The sequence below is a fragment of the Nerophis ophidion genome, linkage group LG13 (assembly GCF_033978795.1).
Source record: "Nerophis ophidion isolate RoL-2023_Sa linkage group LG13, RoL_Noph_v1.0, whole genome shotgun sequence".
Taxonomy (NCBI): Eukaryota; Metazoa; Chordata; class Actinopteri; order Syngnathiformes; family Syngnathidae; genus Nerophis; species Nerophis ophidion.
In genome coordinates this window covers 45,271,568-45,295,706 of record NC_084623.1, presented here as the reverse complement: position 1 = coordinate 45,295,706, position 24,139 = coordinate 45,271,568, and the positions used below count along the sequence as shown (strand labels likewise).

The following is a 24,139-nucleotide window of genomic DNA, read 5'->3' as shown; positions in this document are numbered from 1 at the left end:
TTTTTAAAGTAGAAAAAAGTTTTTATACTTGCAAATAATTTTTGATTTTATATTTGTGAATTGTTTTTTGTTTTTAATAATTTTTTTCATTTTTTTTTAATTAAAAAAAGGGTTTTATGGTTACTAATCATATTCTAAACCCGTGAATTGTATTTTAATAAAATAAAATTGTTTCTATACTTGCAAATGTTTTTCTACTTGCAGAAAATCATTTAATTGCAAACATTTTTTTTATTTAAAGAAAAACTGTTTTTTATAATTGTAAATATTTTTTAATTGAATTTGTTTGACTTGCAAATCATTTTTTTACTTTCAGAAAATTGTATAATTGAAAATATTTTTTTTACTTACAGAAAATTGTTTTAATACTTGCAAGTATTCTTTTTATTTGAAGAAAATAATTTTCTATAGTTGCAAAAAATATTTTTTACTTGAGAATATTTTTTTTTTAAGTGAAAACAAGTTTTATACTTGTGAATAACAGTTTTAATTGAAGAAAACCGTTTTTACCTGTGCTTTTTTTTTTTTTTTTTTAAATAAAAAAAGGCGTTGTTACTTGCAAATTGTTGGGCGTGAGTAAAACTATTTTTGTGTGTTTGCGGAGTTTTGAGTGTCGTTTCACTCCAGATTTAATACACCTGACCACATGTTTCACTTGATATTCACATTAAGCTTTTTTTTTTTTTTTTTTTTTTTTTTTTACAATAAACGTAGAACTTCCTTACACACATTAGAGCGTTCATGTTCCTACTTTGGTAAACCAAGCTGTACTTTTATTCATGAATTCTTTCCAAAGTGACAAATATTTACAAATAATGCTTATTAGCATTGCTTGAGGTTAAGGTTGAAAAACCAATAATGACAGCAGAAAACTAACAACAACACAAAAGTAAAAAAAAAAAAAAAAAAAAAAAAAAGAACTGTACATGTATTAAATAAGCCAAAGAAGAAAATAGTTTATGATTGTTCCTTAGATGGCCTGAGTGCAGCGTCTACAACTTATCATACACAGTGTAGGGATATTATGTTTTGACGGTGTTATACCATAAATACAGATGTATTTTAACGTCTCAACCACACCCAGGTGTTGACCAGCCAGAAAGCTACGGTGACAGAGTACAGGATCATCTCTCGTTTTGCTCGCTCTTTGTTCTCCTCTTCTAGGAGCTGGAGTCTTCGATTCAACTTGATAAGCTGCAAATGAAGAAGAAAACAAAAAGTGTACATTTCCTCAGTTACAGACCAGCTGTAATGCCACAGTTGTATTACATGTATTACAAATAGAGAAGGAGAAGTGTACAAATGTGTTAATACCCTAACTTCTGGACTGTATGCCGCTACTTTTTTCTAAAACTTTGAACAATACGGCTTATTTGTTATTTTTTTGTCCAATAACAGCCAAAATAAAAAAGTTTCAAAAGCAAACAAACAAGCAAATACACCTAGAAAGTGTTTTATTCCATCTTATGTACGAGTTCGCTCACTGCAGGTGTCCTTCTATTTTCGGTTAGTGCTTTGTTTTTTTTTTTTCAATCGGAGTGCAGTTCCGCTTCCAGCCATACATAACGTTTCTACTCGTATGGATTCTTCATCTATCACTCTAAGCAACGTGTGTAAGATTTCGAATATAACTATAACAATTCATACTTACTAAACCGTCCCATGTGTGATGTCTGCACGAGTGTTTTCATGCGCAGTTGCACGTGCCATCTTGATGTAATGACGCTAGCGTCGCTAGCATGAGCTAATATGCTAACAAGTTTACAAGTGTCTGTGCTGATATTATTAACTTACTATGGCATTATTTTTGTATCGTTTCAGTTTCACAAATTCCTCAGTAAATTTACCAAGACGTCACCGTGGAGTTATTGGGTCTGTTAAGCTGAAGCTTGTGGGTCCATGACCATGACTTCTGTTTTGTTTGATTAGTCGTTTTACTGCCGTTTTACAGACATCGTTTGGAATCAATTATTGTATATAAATAAACGTTTACAAAATCTTTCGTATCGGTATATATCTGCAGTTCGTATTCCGGTGTGGCTAATACATGGGAAAATATATTTTTTCTTCAACAATTTAGTGGGTGCGGGTTATATCCTGGTGTGCTCTAGTCTGGAAAATACAGTAATTGCTCGTAAGTAGGGATGTCCGATAATATCGGACTGCCGATATTATCGGCCGATAAATGCTTTAAAATGTAATATCGGAAATTATCGGTATCGGTTTCAAAATGATCGGTATTGGTTTCTAAAAGTAAAATGTATGACTTTTAAAACGCTGCTGTGTACACGGACGTAGGGAGTGGTACAGAGCGCCAATAAACCTTAAAGGCACTGCCTTTGCGTGCCTGCCCAGTCACAAAATATCTACGACTTTTCACACTCACAAGTGAATGCAAACATACTTGGTCAACAGCCATACAGGTCACACTGAGGGTGGCCGTATAAACAACTTTGACACTGTTACAAATATGCACCACAATGTGAACCCACACTGAACAAGAATGACAAACACATTTCGGGAGAACATGCGCACCGTAACATAACATAAACACAACAGAACAAATACTTGCAGCACTAACTCTTCCGGGACAGTACAAAATATACACCCGCCACCGCTACTCCCTACCCTCCCACACCTCAACCCCGCCCACCTCATCCTCCTCATGCTCTCTCAGGGAGAGCATGTCCCAAATTCCAAGCTGCTGTTTTGAGGCATGTTAAAAATAATAATGCACTTTGTGTCTTCAATAATAAATATGGCAGTGCTATGTTGGCATTGTTTTTCCATAACTTAAGTTGATTTCTTTTGGAAAACCTTGTTACATTGTTTAATGCATCCAGCGGGGCATCACGACAAAATTAGGCATAATAATTTGTTAATTCCACGACTGCATATATCGGTATCGGTTGATATCGGAATCGGTAATTAAGAGTTGGAAAATATCGGAATATCGGATATCGCCAAAAAAGCCATTATCGTACATCTCTACCATCCATCCATCCACCTTCTTCTGTTTATCCGAGGTCGGGTCGTGGGGGCAGCAGCCTAAGCAGGGAAGCCCACACTTTAGGGGTAGTGTTAAGCTTTCTATTTTTTTGCGCCCTTACTCACTGAATAGTTTTCTTTTATTTGTGTATTGATAATGTGGAAGCGGATCTGACGTTGCCAAACATGCGACGTCATCACGTTGTTGTTGTGAACGCGCCTCTTCTCTCTTGGCGCGATATGCATGTTTGTATGAATAGTAAAAAGGCCTCGGCTATGTGGTTGAAGAGAAGACGCCGAGTTGGCTCTCTTTTTACTGTCCTCACGCATACGAACTTTGTTGCACTCTGCATATCAACCTCGTAACAGGTAGGATTAAATAAGCTTTGCTTCTTCCTACTCCTTCTTGGACATTTTTTTAATGAAAAAAATAAATAAAATGTATATATTACATTGTAAGTGTATGCATGTTCGAAACACACTAAGCAACAAGAGCAAACCTAACCTGTCGTCGAAGTGTTGCTGCATCCACAACGGTCATGTCATCGGATCCCCCATCCAGAGAGGCTTCGTAGGTTGATAACGCCATCCTTAAATGAGAGAAACACAATGACCTGTATTAAGTTTTCACATACAATAGCTCGCATAAAACAGTACATGCAATTTCGAAGTATTTGTTGATATTTCAAGGCAACGTTCCCCCCCCTTGGTAGGTACAGTAGGTAGGAAAGGATGAGTAGAATGGAGGAGGAACGAAATGGCTACATGAGTGCTACGTGATCGTTACCTGGATTCATTCAGGGGGTTGGAGCTTGAAGCCGACCCCCCTCGCAGGGATGGTTTTCTACAGGAGGTAAGGAAATACGGGTTTGGGAAAAAGGGGAAAAATAAGAGACAGAAGTGGCAAATAGCATAGTGCTGGACACATGCCCACACAAGGGGCTTATTCATCCTATACATTTGTCATATGCTTCCAACAATTGCCTTGGAATCTGTGCACCAGAGGAAAAGGCCTTTAACAAAATTATGTTGTTTCGACTGATGTTATTTTCACACATATTTGTAGAACCTGAACACCAAAAAACTGCTGTATATCACTTAAAAAATATAATAACACAACCAGGAACAACATTTGGATTTCATAAGTGGGGGGGAGCAAATGTACTTGATTACGGGGGGGGGTGGTTTGAGGGATAAAATGCATGTTTGTTTTTTTGTTCTTTTATATTTGTGTAAAACAATTTTAACACCATCTGTTTCAAACCTATATTCATTTAGATGCATGTGTTGGATTATTACATACATATATATATATATATATATATATATATATATATATATATATATATATATATATATATATATATATATATATAAAAAAGTAGGGCAACTCACGATATGATTCGATTCCGATTCTTGGGGGTGACGAGTCAGTTTAGAATCGATTCTTGATTCAACCCAATTCTTGTAATATAGTATTTGGTTTATAAATTATAATACAACCTTTTGAAGGTTACAAAACATCTTGTTGGCTGCTGACTTACGACTGATAGGCACGGTGGTGGCCTAAAAACATTCTATATTTTTACTTTTCAAAAGATTTTATTTACAAAAATCCCAGAATGTTAATCAATCTGGTAAAAGAAAATAGAGCAACCTAACTCCACCTTAATGCCACCTTTACTATACTTCATATATACATTTATTTAGCAATTAAGAAGACATACAAATACGATACTTATTGATACAATACTTAAAAAACGTTTTTTTCTTAATTGATTCTCAAAAATTAGGAATTGATTTAGAATCACAAACCGCGATTTGGATGTGAATTTATTTTTTTGAGCCCCCCTACATGATAGCAAATTATTTCTCTATTTTTAGTACACATTTAACAATAAAGGAAACGACCAGTGATGGGCGAGCTACTTGGAAAATGTAGTAAGCTAAGCTATGCAACAAATGCAATTTTATTATTATACAGGAACGTTTTTAAATGAATGCATGCCATGTTTCTTGCACAAAACTTGGTAACGGTTTTATCAACTGTACATTTCTTCCAGGCTGCATTTTGGAGTGAAATTTGCCAGCAAGCACACCAGTCGGAGTTTCCTCACTCATTTTTGTACTGACGTATGTATTTGTGATTGCATGATAATTCAAGTGTGTACATGATTAATGCGATAATTTGTTGATTAATCACATAACTTGTTCATTTTGACAGCGCTAATTTCTTTGCTCGTCATAACCTTTTTTCCCCTAATACATTAAAATTGCTTATCCAAAATGTGTGTATTAAAGGGGTAATAATATTATGACTACTTTGTATTTGAAATGGCAACAGCAGAGGATGCCTGTGCATGTACGAGCCAGTCTGCCCCACAACAAGAGGATAGTGTAAAAGAAGGAACTTACTGACTACGAAGCCGGACTACATTGGCGCAAAGATCTTCGGGTAAATCTTGACCATATATGGAGATATCCGCTGACGTCACCAATTGGAAAAATATCATGAATCAATTGTGAAAATTCCAAACGACTTGTTTGGAGGAAGTAAGAAGGAAAGCAAGATTGTTTTATAAATACGCTATACAGCCAAATGTATGTGATCACAATTAGGTGTCCTAATCACTTGGCCCGGCCACATCCACTGATGTGGACGAACTTGACTGGCCTGCACAGAGTCCTGACCTGAAGACGATAAAACACCTTTGGGATGAACTCGAACCGAGACTGAAAGCCAGGCCTTCCCGACTAATATCAGTGTGTGACCTCACCAAAGCGCTTTTGGAAGAATGGTCGAAAATTCCTATAAAAACACTCCGCAACCTTGTGGACAGCCTTCCCAGAAGAGCTGACGCTGTAATAGTTGCAAAAGGTGGACCGACATCATAGGAATGGGATGGCACCTCAAGTTCATATGTGAGTCAAGGCAGGTGGCCAAATACTTTTGGCCATATAGTGTATCTCCGCCATGCCTCCATGTTTTCATTTTAAAGTTTGGCCAATGCTTTCATTTAAAAGTTTTGGGACTTACGCAGATCCCAAATACACAAAAACAGGTACCAATAGGCAAGAAAAGTAGATTTTGCATAGTAAGTCCCGCTTAAGAATTTATCAAAATCTATTTTAATGCGGTGGTCGTGTGGAAACAATGTTTTGGTCACTTAATGCGGTTTAAAATTTGATATTTTTTTTAGTTGCACTCAAAACTGTTAATTTAAAACAACAGAATAAAAATCTAAGCTTATTTTTGAATCAAATTATTTGATTAATCGTTGAAGCTCTAACCGTACTAATTTTGTCGCGTCCATTTGGATTTGTGGTGCGGTTGATGTGGTCGGACAAGGAAGTGGGCGGGACATAATGCTTGCCGCTAACTCAACAAATGGAGGGAGACAGCCACACAGCAAATTATTTGCCACTTGCCAAGATTTTTTATGTTATTTCTAGAAATGTCCTTAGTTAAGAGTTATTCACTTATTATTGATCATTGACTTCACATCACAACCCTAATTTTAGCATGAAAAATTATATTTTGTCTATTCTAGTCAAGAAAAGTTAAAATAGAGAAAATAATCAAATACGATAATTTGGTTTTCCTCACAAGGAAAATCTTGTTTGAAACATTCTTCAACATTAATTTAAGATTTGCAAATTGAATAAATAATGCTTGTTTTCAGAATAAAATACTTATTCCTATCTTAAAAGTCCTGACAATTTCTTGACATACAAATCTTAATTTAGGATATCATATCAAGTAAATTTAACTAACTGCATTGACAGATAATTTCACCAGTTTTTACTTTTTTCTATATTTAAGTGTTTTTATCTTATATCTTGTCAGCACTTTTTTGTAGTGCCCCTATCCGTGACATACAGCAGCTATAACAGTTCTGAGTGTAATCAATCATTATTATTTTGGTGTTAATAGACAACACAGTATTAACACTGTTAGTATAACTCATGCAAACGTTTACTTTTAGCCCAAGAAATATGACGATTAGTACAATATATTTAACCACAAGGTAGAACAGTCTATTTATAGGACCAATTCTGCATTGTTTTCTAAAAATAACATATCACATTGTGGCAAAAAAAAAAAAATCTCTCACTTAAGATGTACATAAATATGTATTTCCTATTAGAGTGAGCTTCGCTGCTTAAGAAACGCTGACTGACTTTGAACTTGGAACAAACTCTCCTCACCGCCGACAAGAGATTTGTGACAATTAGGAGGTCACCTGCGAGGGTTTTCATCCAAGACCTCAAGGACCTGCTGGTAGGCCCGGCGTGTAGTGGACTGGAGGAAAGATAAAACGCCACTAGCGCTGTACAGCTTGTGTTCTTCCTCGGCCGCAGTGGGAGGGGAGCGGGGGGGAAGGGTGGCTTGTGGGGGCGGTGCCCCACTGCTCGGAGGCAACCGTTAAGAGCAGCCAATTTAGAAAATCAAAAAATGAAAAGAAATGGGACAGATGAAAAGAGAAGGGGAACAAGGAAGGAAAGGGACAGAAATAAGGAGAAGGAACTATCCTCAAATATGTACATTTTGCAAATCAATAGTGCTTCATTGCTCAACAAGAAAGGATTCAAGCCATGTCCATACACACACTTTAAACACTTTTCTATGCCTTCTGGCTTCTTGTCCACACGCAAACGCATACCCTTTGTCCTTAAAAACTGACACTTTGGAAACCCCTGGCCAGGGTGACGAGTTTCAAAAATCGGTCCTCACATCGTCTGATGATGTCACAAGTGTGCGTCGTCATTTGTCGTCATTTCCATGGTACAATGACAAAACAACACTGGCTTGCCGGCATTGAACATACTAAGAGGACATGACTTTCACAAACAAGACTTGTTGGCCTGTGCCAAAACCTCATTCAGAATTTGGGTAAAGTTCAAGTGCTATTTTGGTTTACAGACTATTTCTAGTCTTGCACCCATCACTGCTAATCCTGCTTTCCCTCCCTTTCTTGTCGATGGTGCATTTGGTCAAGTCTGGGAATGAACAACATAAAAAATGTATATATTGACAACACTTTTGCCTCTTTCCAGCAACTTTGTGATACATATCCACTCCCTAATCAACACTTTTTTTTAGATATCTACAGATTCACAGTTTTGTTCGTAATACTTTTTCAAACTTACCGAATGACACAGTTTTAGATGCTTTGTTGACACCACTTTAAAAGATCAATTACACATATTTATAACACAATCTCTCATTTACACCCTGAGTCTCTGAAATCTATTAAGTCACTTTGGGAGGACTTTGATGAGTTGGCGACTTGTCCAGGGTGTAATCCGCCTTCCGCCCAAATGCAGCTGATATAGGCTCCAACACCCACCGCGACCCCGAACGGGACAAGCGGTAGGAAATGGATGGCACTTTGGGTGGAGGATATAGGAGTGCCTTATCTTTGGAGAGATGGACACAAATTTTAAGTAGAGTTCATCCATCCATCCATTTTCTACCGCTTATTCCCTTTCGGAATCGCGGGGGGCGCTGGCGCCTATCTCAGCTACAATTGGGCGGAAGGCGGGCTACACCCTGGACAAGTCGCCACCTCACCCCAGGGCCAACATAGATAGACAGACAACATTCACACTCACATTCACACACTAGGGCCAATTTAGTGTTGCCAATCAACCTATCCCCAGGTGCATGTCTTTGAAGGTGGGAGGAAGCCGGAGTACCCGGAGGGAACCCACGCATTCACGGGGAGAACATGCAAACTCCACACAGAAAGATCCCGAGCCTGGATTTGAACACAGGACTGCAGGACCTTCGTATTGTGAGGCAGACGCACTAACCCCTCTTCCACCGTGAAGCCCAAGTAGAGTTCATAAGTCTTCTATTTGTGCTAGACATTCTTATTCAATGCAAGCTAATACATCCTACTTACTATACAGCTGAGATAGGCTCCATCACCCCCCGCGACCCCAAAATGGACAAGCGGTAGAAAATGGTCCAGCTAGCTAAGATGTATGACGGAATATCGCTATTATGTGATCAGTGTCAACAGTCCCCAGCTAACTTAAAACATATGTTTTGGATTTGCCCATCAATGTGCGTTTATTGGACTTTGTTAATTAGCAAAAAGATCAAACCGAATCCTCTAAGCCAGGGGTGTCCAAACTTTTTCCGCTGAGGGCCGCAGACTGAAATATCAAAGCATGCTGGGGCCATTTTGATTTTTTTCCTTTTTAAAAGCAATACAATATTGTAGTTTTTTTTTATCTTTATGGCTTTCCTCAAGTTTGGTCCCCGGTCTCAGGAAGAGTCTCAGTCATAAAAATCTTAGAAATAAGTCATACATTTTTATTTTCTTCATTTAATGCTTAAATCTCAAGATCAAATTCAGGTTTGTCTGTTGTTATAATACATTTTTAAAATGTTGTTTTTTATGTGTATGGCCTTTATGTCAAAACCCTTATCTATATGGCAAACACACAAACGATGCAACATTTCCCCCCAAAACATTTCAAAGTGGAATATTTGACGTGAAGTAATTGGAACCCTAAAAAAATAAAAATATATTTTTTTAATTTATTTCTATTTTTATTAAATCAACATAAAAAACAATGTACACTTACAATTAGTGCACCAACCACAAAAACATCCCCTTTTCATGACAAAAACGTCCCTTTTTCATCAATCAATCAATCAATGTTTACTTATATAGCCCTAAATCACTAGTGTCTCAAAGGGCTGCACAAACCACTACAACATCCTCGGTAGGCCCACATAAGGGCAAGGAAAACTCACACCCATTGGCAAAGAAAAAAAATAAAAACATAATAATAAAAAAAGGGATTACCCCCCCGACAGATTATTAGCCCCCCCCCCACACCCCCCACCCGGGCCGCGGGACAAATTATTAGGCGCTGACCGGTCCGCGGATACTAAAAGGTTGGGGACCACTGCCCTAAATAGGTCAATTATTCATAACAATAAAAAAAGAATAAGTGTTGAAAATAAGCGAAATGTATATTTATATTTTTTTAGTCGTAATTGGATTTTCCATACTTTTTTGTTTGCCTTTTTGTGAAAGAAAACTTTGTTTTGCACAAAATATGCAATATTATCCCCCCAAAATATTTTAAAGTGAAATTGTTCCAGTGAAGTAATTGCAGCCTTCAGCAGGTCAATAACAGTCTGCATGGCAGCTTTGTGTTATTAGTGTCAACATTGCAACTTTTTTTTGTTACATGTCACTGTTGACTCTTTTATTACTTTTTCATGTTTTAAATTATTATTATAGTATTTTTTAGAATGGGCCGGGGCCCATTAACATTTTAGCTGGGGGCCACAAATGGCCCTCGGGCTGCACTTTGGACATGCCTGCTCTAAGCTGACCATTTGGGGTAGTACCTCAGTCATCTTCCCTTAGCGAATCCAAAACATATCTTGAAGTATTCAATACTTTACTAGAAGACTCATTGTGTTAAATTGGAAGGCAACAATGCCCCCTTGCCACAGCCGCTGGATTAAAGATGTTCTGTATTTTCTCAAACTGGAGACGATTAGGCTGACATTGAACGGCTGTTCTGTGAAGTTTCAGGAAGTATGGGGTGATTTCCTAAAATCTATAAGAGACTGATCTCAAATTTAACCATAATTGAAAAGTAATTGAAAGGTAGATAATTGATGAGCTTTTTTTCTGCTTTTGTGTATTGCTGCACCATATTGGAGACACTCAGAGGAGTGCAGTTGTCTGTGGCTTCATGTCAATATATGCCTGTACTTATTTGACTGATGCATGTGTTTTTTAAATTCAATTCGATACATTATTTTTGTGGGTTACTTGTTTGTGGGAGAAAAAAGAACATTTGGTTGTATTTATTGTCTGTATGTCAAAAATCTAATAAACAAATCTTTTAAACCAAAAAAAAATAAGAAAGAGATGTCGATTGATCGGCCGCTTTTCGTTAAAAATGAAGTGGTTGTCATTGCCGATTTATTGCTGATCACAAACCTTAAATCCCTCTGGCTGACACTGCATTTATTTAATTTTTGTCCCCATACATAGTGTGGAGCCGCTCCCCCTTGCTAATAATAATCACCTCCATTACAGCATCCATCCATCCATTTTCTACCAGGTCGCAGGGGGTGCTGGAGCCTATCTCAGCTGCATTCGGGCGGAAGGCTGTGTACACCCTGGACAAGTCCCCAACTCATCACAGGGCCAACACAGATAGACAGACAACATTCACACTCACATATAAACTACATTTCTTAGTACTGTGCTATACATGTTACACACTGAGGGCAAGCCTGGAGCAGGCATGCTATGCTAACCGCTAAGTTAGCTTTAAACATCAGCAAGAAGTAAGTGCTTAGTAAAGTTTAAGAAGTGTAGATGGAACCACGTTGCAAAAGAAAGTAAGCGTATTAACAGAAAATTAACAAGTAGGTTAGTAGGACTTAGAGAGAGGACATAATTATAGGTGGGTCGGCATTATCAGTCAGTACACAAAACCAAGAGGAGGGAGAATTGCCCCATAAATTGATACAAGACTAATGAGGTAGCTATTTTTATTAACTCAAAATCATTTTCTTTGTTTTTGGTTATGTTCACAAACTCACGGAATAATTCACTATACAAAGGAAGACTTTGAGGTTGACTTTGAGGCAAAACCCAAAGGACGTTCGTACATACTTAGTAATTTATGCTTTGTTAGTTATTGTGTACGATTGACTTTGTTTTAATCAAACAATTGTATGCAATAAAAGACACTAAATAAGTACTTTAAATATTGTGTTGATATTGTTAAACTGTCAGTGGCACGCCCCATAAATAAATGTAAAGAGTTACACTTAATGCACTCGATAAAGAGAGCTAATGATATTTTGTTGACGTATCCCACAATGCACACATAATATGTCTGAACTATTCAGTAGAAAATAAAATTCCACAGATTTTGTTACAATGGAGAAATACTTTGGGTCACATGATAAGTCCCTTTGTCGTTATAAGGAGCAAACAGTCGTAATTGGATGCAAGGATCCATGCAAGATTAAAAAGTCTGAATGGAGTAGAGATCACGACATCTTCCTCAATGTTTCATACAAGGACTTGATTACCTACTTCATTTTCCAACCGAACCCATTTTACACTTTCACACTCAAATTTATAATAAATAGTCTAGAAAGTTTTGTTTGCGAATGGGTTTGTGACTTTTGTGTTTATCTGTGGACATCTTGTAGTCAAGGCCAGACTCATGCACTCGCAGAAATGATCCGACCCAAGTTTGACCCAATGCATTATGGGAAATGTAGAAAAACTAGAAAACTCATATTGGTATCGGCCGGTCTGTCACATGTATGATAGGTATCAGAATAACCAGCAAAAAACCCTGATTGGAACATCCATAGTCAAAGGAAATAAACATTATCTCATGTTTTTATCCCTTATTGAACAACACAACATAACATGACTTATTTTTGAGTGTTACTGTGTTAGTTTCACAAACACACACGTTCTTTAGAAAATTCAAAATCTATATTTATGTGGTTTCCTGGACACCGCGAGTGTGGGTTGATCTCAATTATAATGTAGTTGTGATCAAAATTATTCAACCCCCACACAATTTTGGTGTTTTAGCAAGTTGGACATTTATTCCGTATTTTGTTTATAGTCATATCAAATAAAGATGCATTAAATAGACAAATGCAACTTGAATTACATTATATTTTGTAACATACCAAACAGTGTCATTTATCTTAATATCTCATTGACAACATTATTCAACCCCTTAAAGATCATAACTCTTAAGAACAGAATTTGAATAAGGTATTTTCAATCAGGTGTTGAAAACACCTTTAGATGTGATTAGAACCATAACGAGCAATAATTAAACTGATTGAAAAAGACTGTGACGCTCAGCTTCTTGTAGATGGTCAATGGTGTATTTGCAACATGGTGAAGTCCATGGAGTGGTCAAAGAAGTCAAGAGAGGAGGTAATTTCTCTTCATAAGAAAGGATATGGATATAAGAAAATAGCAAAGACATTACACATTCCAAGAGACACAGTTGGGAGCATAATTCGCAAGTTTAAAGCTAAAGGCAGTGGAAACACTACCTGGGCGTGGTAGAAAGAGGATGCTGTGTGAAACTGCTGTCCGGTATTTGAAGCGTAGTGGTAAAAAACCCCCGGGTAACAGCTGAGGAACTACAACAGGACATTGCAGAGGGGGGGAACGCAGGTTTCGTCCCAAGCAATAAGGCGCGCACTACGAGATGAAGGCCTCCATGCCAGAACTCCCAGGCGCACCCCACTTCTGACTACCAGGCAAAAATGAAGTTTACAAAGAGAGGAACACCTTTCCTACTGTTAAGCATGGTGGGGGTCAGTCATGCTCTGGGGATGTTTCTCTGCCTCAGGTACCGGGAATCTCCAGCGCGTTCAAGGCATTATGAATTCTATTTCCTACTAGGATATATTAGCTGCAAATGTCATAAAGTCAGTGACGAAGCTGAGGTTTGGGAGACGTTGGACCTTCCAACAGGACAACGATCCCAAGCATACCGCCAAATAAACATCAGAGTGGTTGCAGAAGAAGGGTTGGAAAACTCTGGAATGGCCTTCACAGTCGCCAGACCTAAATCCTATAGAAAACCTGTGGTGGGACTTGAAGAAGGCAGTTGCAGCACGCAAGCCCAAGAATATGAATGAACTGGAGGCCTTTGCCCAAGAAGAATGGGCTAAAATACCTGTAGATCGTTGCAAGAAGCTTGTGTCCGGTTATGTATCACGTTTGAAGGATTGAATTGAAGGGGTTGAATAATTTGTCAATGAGATATTAAGAAAAATGTCCTTTTTTGGTATTTTTTAAAATACAGTGTTACAATTTAAGTTGCATTTCTCTATTTGACACATCTTTATTTGATATGACTATAAACAAAATACGGAATAAATGTCCAACTTGCTAAAACACCAAAATTGTGTGGGGGTTGAATAATTTTGATCTCAACTGTAGATGTCATTGCAAAACACCTAACATTATCACATTGACAGAGGCGTAATGCCACCAAGTCCGCTTTGGCTGCTTTTCCAGGCTTCTGATTGGACAAAATGTGCATGACAGCAGGTGAATGCGTTTGCATGTGGACACTTTTATGTGGGTGTATCTGTGTTCGTGTGGACATTGCCTTTGTGATATACAAAGCAAAACTAAGCAAGAACAGCCCTGGAGAAATCATTTACATCATCTTTACTGCAGAACCTTTCACATGCGACATAGAACCCACACACACGTATGACTATTACGATAAAGCCAAAGCACAAACCACCATTTAAGAAATGAGCCATGAAAAGGGGACTATGTAAAAATATAGAGAGCAAATCTGTACTGTGATGTATAAGATGCAAACCTTTTTTAGATTGATCAATTAGTAGTGATTACATTTTAATTGTCAATTGATTAGTGACAGAACGCAGATGGGCCATTTCACTGATCGGTGCCATGAACATCCCCAGGAAGCACTATATAGACAGTGTCCTTACACATCGATCTGATTGCTTTTTTAATAAATGCAATTTAAAAGATCACCGGTAATATCAAATTATCTTGAAAACTGAAATAAATAGCTTTGTTGCCAGGCCGTGCATACTAAAATTAGATTTTACCGTGAAATGTAATCATTAAAATCCTTTAAAAATATTATATTTCTACAAATTTGTGTTACTTCTTATTCTCAACTATACTTGAAATGTATTTTATTCACAAAAAGTAAAATTTATACTAACAAAATAGGGTTTTACTCAGTCCTGTTACCCAAATATATTACCCCTTCTGAAATATTTGGAATATGCCAAAACGCACGTGGTCCACAGGTAATTGCATCTTCTCCATGACTGGACAAAAGGCACTCACGTGACTACAGGGCGACTAACTTTGAGTTAATGCAATTTGCTTGCGGCGCTTCTTTGTTAGTATTTTGACGTGTAAAAATGCCCTGTTGTACAGCATGGAGCTGCTCCACCCGCAGGTTTTCATCACTTTACCAACAACCCGGAGAGAAGACAAGTATGGAAGGTTCATCAACACAGGAGAGCCAATTACAGCGTCTTGTACGGGGAAAACACAACACGTCAGTGTTTTGTTCAGGAGAGAACACACGGCAGATAATACAACTAATAACAGTAGAAGTTAATAAATTAAACAGATAGTTTGACAAAAACTGACTGACTATCTCTTAATCTCAGTAAAACTAAGATAATGCTATTTGGTAACAGAAGAGAAAGTCAAACACAAATATAAATAGATGGACATTGAAAAAGTAAAATAAACCACATGTTGGGTGTAATAATAGATGATAAAATTGGGAATATGATACAAAATATACACTATGAAGTTGCAAAAAATATGTGAAAAGCAAAATATGGCTTCACGGTGGAAGAGGGGTTAGTGCGTCTGCCTCACAATACAAAGGTCCTGAGTGGTCAGGGTTCAATCCTGGGCTAGGGATCTTTCAGTGTGGAGTTTGCATGTCCTCCCCGTGAATGCGTGGGTTCCCTCCGGGTACTCCGGCTTCCTCCCACTTCCAAAGACATGCACCTGGGGATAGGTTGATTGGCAACACTAAATTGGCCCTAGTGTGAATGTTGTCTGTCTATCTGTGTTGGCCCTGTGATGAAGTGGCGACTTGTCCAGGGTGTACGCTGCCTTCCGCCTGATTGTAGCTGGGCTCGGGATATTTCTGTGTGGAGTTTGCATGTCCTCCCTGTGAATGCGTGGGTTCCCTCCGGGTATTCCGGCTTCCTCCCACTTCCAAAGACATGCACCTGGGGATAGGTTGATTGGCAACACTAAATTGGCCCTAGTGTGAGAATGTGAGTGTGAATGTTGTCTGTTTGTCTGTGTTGGCTCTGCGATGAGGTGGCGACTTGTCCAGGGTGTACCCCGCCTTCCGCCTGATTGTAGCTGAGATAGGCACCAGCGCCCCCCGCAACTCCAAAGAGAATAAGCGATAGGAAATGGATGGATGGATGGATTATTAAAGCAAAATATGTTCTGGCCGGAAAAAAAAAATCACTCCATATTCTCTACTGCTCACTAGTGTTATATATCTGAGTTATATACGCCTATTCACTCAAAACTTCAGTTTGAATAATACATGAGTAATACAAAAAAGTGAGTACAAATACATTTGAGGCCCCCACCACAGTTGACATACTTCACATAAAAGTCACAAATTCTCTGTGATTGTTGGTCCAAAGCATATTAAGATTTTGGCATAATGAGTTATTTTTTATGTCACTCTGTGTAATTTTTTACATTTATTGCACTGTCGGGTGCGTGTTAAAGTGCATGCTGGTCACTAAACATTGCAGGAAAGTAGCATCAGTGTGTCAAATCTGGCTGCGAAATTATCCATTCATTCATCCATTTTTCTACCGCTTATTCCCTTTGGGGTCACAGGTGCTTATCTCAGCTACAATCGGGCGGAAGGCGGGGTACAACCTGGACAAGTCGCCACCTCATTGCAGGGCTAACACAGATACAGAGACAACATTTACACTCACATTCACACACTAGGGCTTATTTAGTGTTGACAATCAACCTATCCCCAGGTGCATGTCTTTGGAGGTGGCAAGAAGCCGGAGTACCCAGAGGGTACCCACGCATTCACAGGGAGGACATGCAAACTCCACCCAGAAAGATCCCGAGCCCGGGATTGAACCCAGGACTACTCAGGACCTTCGTATTGTGAGGCAGACGCATTAACCCCTCTTCCACCGTGAAGCCCGCTGCGAAATTTTACATCCGCAAAATAAAAGCATGTAATGAACCGGGGTATGTTTAGAACTTTATTTCGACCAACTATTTTGTCAGAAAAACTAATGTCAAAACAACAGCAATTGCATGCATCCTTGCGCAGCCACATGTGTCCTTAGTAGCGATCATGGTGTATTGTTATTTAGTTGGCCATACTGTAATGAAGTGAAGTGAATTATATTTATATAGCGCTTTTCTCAAGTGACTCAAAGCGCTTAACATAGTGAAACCCAATATCTAAGTAACATTTAAACCAGTGTGGGTGGCACTCGGAGCAGGTGGGTAAAGTGTATTGCCCAAGGACACAACAGCAGTGACTAGGATGGCGGAAGCAGGAATCAAACCTGCAACCCTGAAGTTGCTGGCACGGCCACTCTACCAACCGAGCTATACCCCCAGTATTCAGACTAGTGGTACACATATCACAGATTGAGAGTCACTGCTGTAGACGTTAACCCTGCAGCACCTGCAGTGAGTGAACTTGTCCCAAAATATGGCGCTGAAGCACAAATAATTGACCTTTCCGGTGTCTGTTGAAAACTATTTGTTGTACACCAGGGTTAGGGAACCTATGGTTCGCAAGCCAGATGTGGCTCTTTTGATGACTGCATCTGGCTCTCAGATAAATCTGAGCTGACATTGCTTAACACGATAAGTAATGAATAATTCCACTTGTAATAACAGTGTTAAAAATAGCGTTTAAAATATAAAACATTCTCATGCTTTTTTATGTTCAAGAAGTTGCGTTAATGGTAAAAATTAATTATTATTGGTTAGTGTGGGGCTTGTCCTCCTGGGGGTTCTTCAGACCACCAAGCACCGACATGAGAGCCTGTTTTAGGGTTACAATATTTTTTTATTTTACAATAAGTCTCTCAGTTGCTTTCCAGCAATTGTCTTTTTCTCTTTCGTCCTCACTCACGCTCTGGCTCCAGCCCCAACCCCGTCTCTCCTCCTGGCTGCTGCTTATATCTGAGCGACAGGTGATTAGATAACAAGGCCCAGGTGGACCATCTACGCACCTGTCGCTGATTTCGAGGCCGGTCCTGGCAACACCCTGCTTCGCTGCAGGCCCGCAGGCCACGCCCTCTCCACAGTTAGCTTCAGAATAACAATGTAATTACAAAGAATAAGAGACCTATTATACTCTATAAATGTGTGTCTTACTTAAAAACTCACGTTTTAGTTGTGTTCAGTGTTACCAAAAATGTTATATGGCTCTTACGGAAATACATTTTAAAATACTTGGCTTCTCGGCTCTCTCAGCCAAAAAGGTTCCCGACCCCTGTTGTATTCAAATCATTATGACCATTGGCGGAAAAAAAAAATCCATAAATTATCCGCGCCGTTTTATAGGCCGCAGGATTTGAAGCGTAGGACAAAAGTAGCTGCTTATAGTCCAAAATTTAACAACCTTTAACAAAATGGTTTTTTTTAGGTGGGATTTGAACCAGTGACCCTCGGGTCACTGGTTCGAATCCCACCTATAACCAACCTCGTCACGTCCGTTGTGTCCTGAGCAAGACACTTCACCCTTGCTCCTGATGGGTGCTGGTTGGCGCCTTGCATGGCAGCTCCCTCCATCAGTGTGTGAATGTGTGTGTGAATGGGTAAATGTGGAAGTAGTGTCAAAGCGCTTTGAGTACCTTGAAGGTAGAAAAGCGCTATACAAGTACAACCCATTTATTTATCATTTATTTAACTTACCACAGATGGGCCAATACCCTTTTTTTATTGTTCAACATGTGCATTGTCAAATTTAGAGTTAAAAAAGAAACTAGTTTATTTTTAGATGAGTTACAATAAGCAAATGGCATTGATTCAGTGGAATGGCCCAGATACAGACGCCTTAAAGGCAGGGACTAAGGACAACCAGCTCTCTCTTCCAGAACAAAAAGGACGATAACAAGCGTGGAAAGGAGCACTAGGAAGGAGAAGCAGCATGCAGAGGAAGTATCCAGTAGCCATTACTGTGCGGCTGAACAAATACTCACGAAGCATCGTGCATCAGTTGACTGCTATGACGGACGGCGGCATTCTCGCTAGCTGAGCGTTCTCGCTTTAATCGCCCTTGGGGCCGCAGCTAGGAGGAATAATCACAATGTATTTATCCATTGCAGGGATTTACAGGAATGATTGATTATTTTATTTGTAGATTTTCCACACTGTAATGGAACAGCATTGATTGCTTACCACGGCTTCGCTTTCCTGAGTCGCTCTTTGCTCCTCCTCCAGGAAGTCGAGAGGCCGCTCGCTGAGTGTGAGTACTCTGGGCGGGGTCTTCAGGGACAAGGCTTCTAATGGCGTCGACTGGATTAAATCGAGGTCTCTCGGCCTTGCATACTGGGTGTTTTCATTGTCTCCTGACATAAGAAGTAAACTCCATGAAATACCATAAGAGCAATTCCTAACATTGATGAAGCATCACAACTAAACCAAACCAACTGTAACATTTACACACAGTCATTCCAAATAATCAGATGAAAGTCTACATTATTAATTACACTGACCTGAGATAACAATTCTTTCTGGAACCTGCATTGTGACACTGTGCGGATACTGCTGTGGGCCAATACCGGGGTCCTCCTGGCCTTGTGGAGCCACTTTGAGCATCTCAGGGATCCGCATCCTCTGGCTGATCCCCTCTGTGTACTCCAGGTCATAGTAGATACGGTTCATCTCCGCCATCTCGGCGATGGGGGAAGAGAATGTTGCACCACTCATTTGGCTGTACAAAAACAATAAGACCAATTCACTGATGAGCTTATTGTGAGGTACGTAATCTGACTTTTCATAATAAATACATCAACTACTAATGCATAATATTGTAGTCCCTCCAGGATTTCGCAGGCATTTTTGTGACTGTTGCTGCCTGAATTTGCCTAAGCTTTTGCAGAAAGTTGCTTTGAGGGTAATTTTTTTCTCAATGACGCTGAGACAACTCGTGAAAAGTGTTTCTTCACCTCAAAAAGCAAAGGACTTCAACAAAAAAATGGAAATTAATTTTATTAATTGCACCCAAACTAGGCCTGGGTGATATGGCCTAAAAATAAAATCTCAGATTTCTTCACAAAAAATTTATCTGCAATTTTCCCGAAGTTTTTCATTTGAAAGAAACAATGAATACAAATAAAGATATTTCAAACCAAGCTTTACTTATATTTAATCAAAAACGGGTAGTAGGAAATAGCACTGCATACACTGCATTTCACTCGAATAAAGCAGGTACACCACGGCTCCGTAGCTCTGGTCGCTCCCTATGGAGAATGTCACTCCCCACGGTTTTCGGGTCCAGTTGCGTGTTGTGAGGCTTCTGTGGAAGGTAATTTGGCTGAGGCGGATGTATTCTTCAAACAATTGGATTGCTTCTTCCCTCAACTTTTCTGACAATGGCTTCTCCCACATGTCTCGGGTTGTGCTGGTTCCAGCCTCTTGGATAGCTCTCCTGACTAGAATGGCACCCTTCTGTTTAGCAGGAGTGACAAGACCTATTGGGTCATACAGGTTACCTACTTGGCTTAGCAATTGTCTTCTAGTCAGCGGCTAGGGAGTTTTTTCTCTCACTTCATCTTCCAGGAGGTTTTGACCCACTGTCATTTTCTTCCTCCTCTTTAAGAAGTTGACTGAGGTCATTAAGTTAAAGTTCAAATTAAAGTACCAATGATGGTTACACACACACACTGGGTGTGGTGAAATTTGTCCTCTGCATTTGACCCATCCCCTTGATCACCCCCTGGGAAGTGACAGGAGCAGTGGGTAGCAGCGGTGCAATGCCCGGGAATCATTTATGGTGATTTAACCCCCAATTCCAACCCTTGATGCTTAAGTGCCAAGCAGGGAGGCAATGGGTCCCATTTTGATAGTCTTTGGTGTGACTCACAACCTACCGATCTCAGGGCGGACACTTTAACCACTAGGCCACTGAGTAGGTAGAGTTTGCCACTTTTGACCAGGCATTTTTTTTTTTCCAAGATGGCGCTGCTGTGGTGGCTGCTGTTGGCAGGAGCTCTGTGCTCTTGTGTCATCCTTTTGTGTTTCCCTCTTGTTTTCATGTCTTATTATATTTTTTTGCCTTTTGGTCCGGGACCCTTTGGGACTGTGTGACAAGGGGTGCCACTTTCGTGACCTCTGTGGTGCTTTTTTGTGGACTTCTGGATCTGCCTCCAGGGAGCCTTTTGGCCATGGAGACCAGCTGCTGGGTGTCTGCCACACCGGAGTCGGTTTGGAGGGACTGGCGGAGATGCGGATGAGGGGACAGGACTGCAGAGTTTGGAGGGACTGGAGGAGGTGCGGATGAGGGGATAGGGCTGCGGAGCTAGCACTGAGCGCTGGGACGGAGAGGCTTTGTGGTGTCTTGTGTCGGACACCTCAGTCACCTTGGACGTATCCTCGCTCATCCATGCGGACCGGACACTGGCCGAGAGTGGAGTCTGCTGTCTTGGTTTCTTTGTTGGGTCTGCTCCTGTCTCTGGCCATGCTCCCTCCACCCCAGCGGACGATGGCGTGGAACACCGCAGAGGCCACCACAGTGCATATGTTTCTTTTAGTTTTTATTCATAGCTGTATGTAGAAGTGTCTGGTTGTATCTGCTGCTTTGATGTCTTTAATGTCCTCTGTGTTCTTTGATGTTTCCCTCTTACACACATGTAAGAGGGCTGTGTACCATGGCTATGAGTTGTTGTTTTTTTCCCTTGGCCTCAGTCTGCACCCCCTCTCCAGGGCCAAGGCTAAGACCGATTTTTTGTATTTTATTTTAATCTTCTATTTTGGGTTGGAATTGGGGGTCGTCTTACTTCACTTGTTATTTTCGCATTTTTGTTGCAATGTTTAAAGGCTTACTGAAACCCACTACTACTGACCATGCAGTCTGATAGTTTATATATCAATGATGAAATATTAACATTGCAACACATGCCAATACGGCCGGTTTAGTTTACTAAATTGCAATTTTAAATTTCCTGCGGCGTTTACTGTTGAAAACGTTGCGGAATGATGACGCGTGTTTGTGACGTTATTGGTTGGAGGTGATATTTTAGCCCAGCACCACACACAGCTAAAAGTCGTCTCTTTTAATCGCATAATTACACAGTATTTTGGACATCTGTGTTGCTGAATCTTTTGCAATTTGTTCAATTAATAATGGAGAAGTCAAAGTAGAAAGATGGAGGTAGGAAGCTTTTAGCCTTTAGCCACACAAACACACGGTGTTTCCTTGTTTAAAATTCCCAGAGGTGAAGCTTTACTGTGGATCAGAGCGGTCAAGTGAACATGGATCCCGACTAAATGTCGACCGGCAGTTTTCGGTGAGAAAATTGTGGAAATAAGTCACCTCTTACCGGAGATCAGCGGACCTTCTGTCGTGCTGCAGCTGATCGTGACTTCCCTCAGAGACTGGCGTCAACAAACCCGTGGACACACCCCTCCGACTATCAGTTACTATTTAACTCACTAAAACACTAGCAACACAATAGAAAGATAACAGATTTCCCAGAATTATCCTAGTAAATTTGTGAAAAAACATCTGAATCGCTCCCAATCCAATCGCCTTTTTCTTTCTTTCTAGTCCGTCACTCTAAATTTCCTCATCCACGAATCTTTCATCCTCGCTCAAATTAATGGGGAAATTGTCGCTTTTTCGGTCCGAATAGCTCTTGCTGCTGGAGGCTCAAATTATAAACAATGTGAGGATGTGAGGAGCTCTACAACCAGTGACGTCACGCGCACATCATCTGCGACTTCCGGTAAAGGCAAGGCTTTTTTTATTAGTGACCAAAAGTTGCGAGCTTTATCGTCGATGTTCTCTACTAAATCCTTTCAGCAAAAATATGGCAAAATCCCGAAATGATCAAGTATGACACATAGAATGGACCTGCTATGCCATTTTAAATAAGAAAATCTCATTTCAGTAGGCCTTTAAGTTATTTAATGAATCTGAATGAGCTTATTACTTTGCACTTTGTTTATTATATACAGTATATATATTTTTTTGTATTCTACTTTTGTTATTTTGAATTTATAACCCCCTGGCGCTGTTTTGTACTGTTTTCATAATAATTTGTAGTATTTTATATTGTTGTTGGACTTGCTGTTTGTAATTGTTGAAATGTATAAATAAACATAAAAAAAAATCACATGGTGAGAACTCATGACTGAGTAGACACACTCAATTTTTGTCAGATGACTTCATGACAGTCCAGCACACACATATTTACAACAAATAAACGCACTTAATACATTTATAAATATGGTAAACACCGGACAATAATTTTAATGCAATAAAATATCCTAATATTTGGCGTAGGATGTTTTATTTCCCAGGGTTCCACACATGTTAGCATAGCTACAAGAGCGGTCACCCTCAAACTTGTTCAAACTAAAATACGCCAATATTTCCAGCAAATGCAATTTAAACGAAGCTCAGTGCGGTTGTTTAGTAAAAGTGTTGCAGATCTGACATTAGAAGAAACAATCTTCATTTTTGTGTAAAAGACATTAGCCAACCAGCTAGCATTAGCGTCATTGAAAGAGTTGGAGCTTGTTTCTCACCTTGTGTTCCTTTTCTAAAGATAACTACGTTACGTCCTCGCAGGTCCTTTTTGTCAAGTCCCGACTGGCGAAGAAATCTTTGAAATTACCCCAAAATACAGACAAGTGACGAACATTAAGTGTAAAGGGCGGGAGCTGTCAAGTGTGTTGTTGTCAGAGAGGAACCTCCTCTCATCCGCGTCTGTGCGCTCAGTAGGACAGGAAAGTACGTGTCGTCACAGGAAGTGACGTCACGGGGACGCGCGCTCAAATTAAAAGCACAGACGTTTGTTTTTTAACCGTTACGTATAATTTAATACACCTGTACAGTATAGTACAAAACTACATTAAACATAACTGTGAGTGTATTCATTTTTTAAAAAACATATTTACTGAGGGTTATGTGTGTGTGCAGACACATGGTGATTAATTTGTGTTGGTTTTACAAAATATTTTTTTGGACAGTGAATATATGTACCTGAAATTTTTTGTTTGAGTTTCAAATTATGCTGACAATTTAATTGAATAAAAATTGTGAGTAAATTATGTGTGGTTTTCAATCAATCAATGTTTATTTATATAGCCCGAAATCACAGTGTCTCAAAGGGCTGCACAAGCCACAACGACATCCGCGGTACAGAGCCCTCATAAGGGCAAGGAAAAACTCACCCCAGTGGGACGTCGATAATGACTATGAAAAACCTTGGAGAGGACCGCATATGTGGGCAAACCCAAATCTTTAACATCAATATTTATAAATAAATAAATGGATTGTACTTGTATAGCACTTTTCTACCTTCCAGGTACATGGAACATGTCCACAAAAAAATCTAGCT

At 39.5% G+C, this 24,139-nt stretch overlaps 1 protein-coding gene across 3 annotated transcripts; it reads right to left on the bottom strand.

Annotated features, from left to right (window-relative positions):
* Window positions 1–751: 751 nt before the first annotated feature.
* mffa (mitochondrial fission factor a) lies at window positions 752–23,531 on the bottom strand. Of its 3 annotated transcripts, XM_061919028.1 has the most exons (8): window positions 23,325–23,531; window positions 19,289–19,506; window positions 18,972–19,141; window positions 18,773–18,861; window positions 7,233–7,397; window positions 3,776–3,832; window positions 3,494–3,578; window positions 752–1,194 (listed from the first exon to the last, which is right to left on the bottom strand). In XM_061919028.1, exons 2-8 carry the CDS (start codon window positions 19,500–19,502, stop codon window positions 1,063–1,065), a joined length of 912 nt encoding a protein of 303 aa, XP_061775012.1. In that variant the 5' UTR covers window positions 19,503–19,506; window positions 23,325–23,531; the 3' UTR covers window positions 752–1,062. The 3 variants fall into 3 exon arrangements, with proteins under 3 accessions (XP_061775012.1, XP_061775013.1, XP_061775014.1); XM_061919029.1 differs by lacking the exon at window positions 7,233–7,397; XM_061919030.1 differs by lacking the exons at window positions 3,776–3,832; window positions 7,233–7,397 and having other exon boundaries at window positions 23,325–23,530.
* Window positions 23,532–24,139: the final 608 nt, after the last annotated feature.

Coding starts and splice junctions, on each gene's coding strand:
- mffa (XM_061919028.1), bottom strand. CDS start 19,502: ATGAGTGGTGCAACATTCTCTTCCCCCATCGCCGAGATGGCGGAGATG. Junction 19,142..19,288: donor AGAAAGAATTGTTATCTCAG/GTCAGTGTAATT, acceptor TTCTTATGTCAG/GAGACAATGAAAACACCCAG. Junction 3,579..3,775: donor AACCCCCTGAATGAATCCAG/GTAACGATCACG, acceptor CTCTCATTTAAG/GATGGCGTTATCAACCTACG.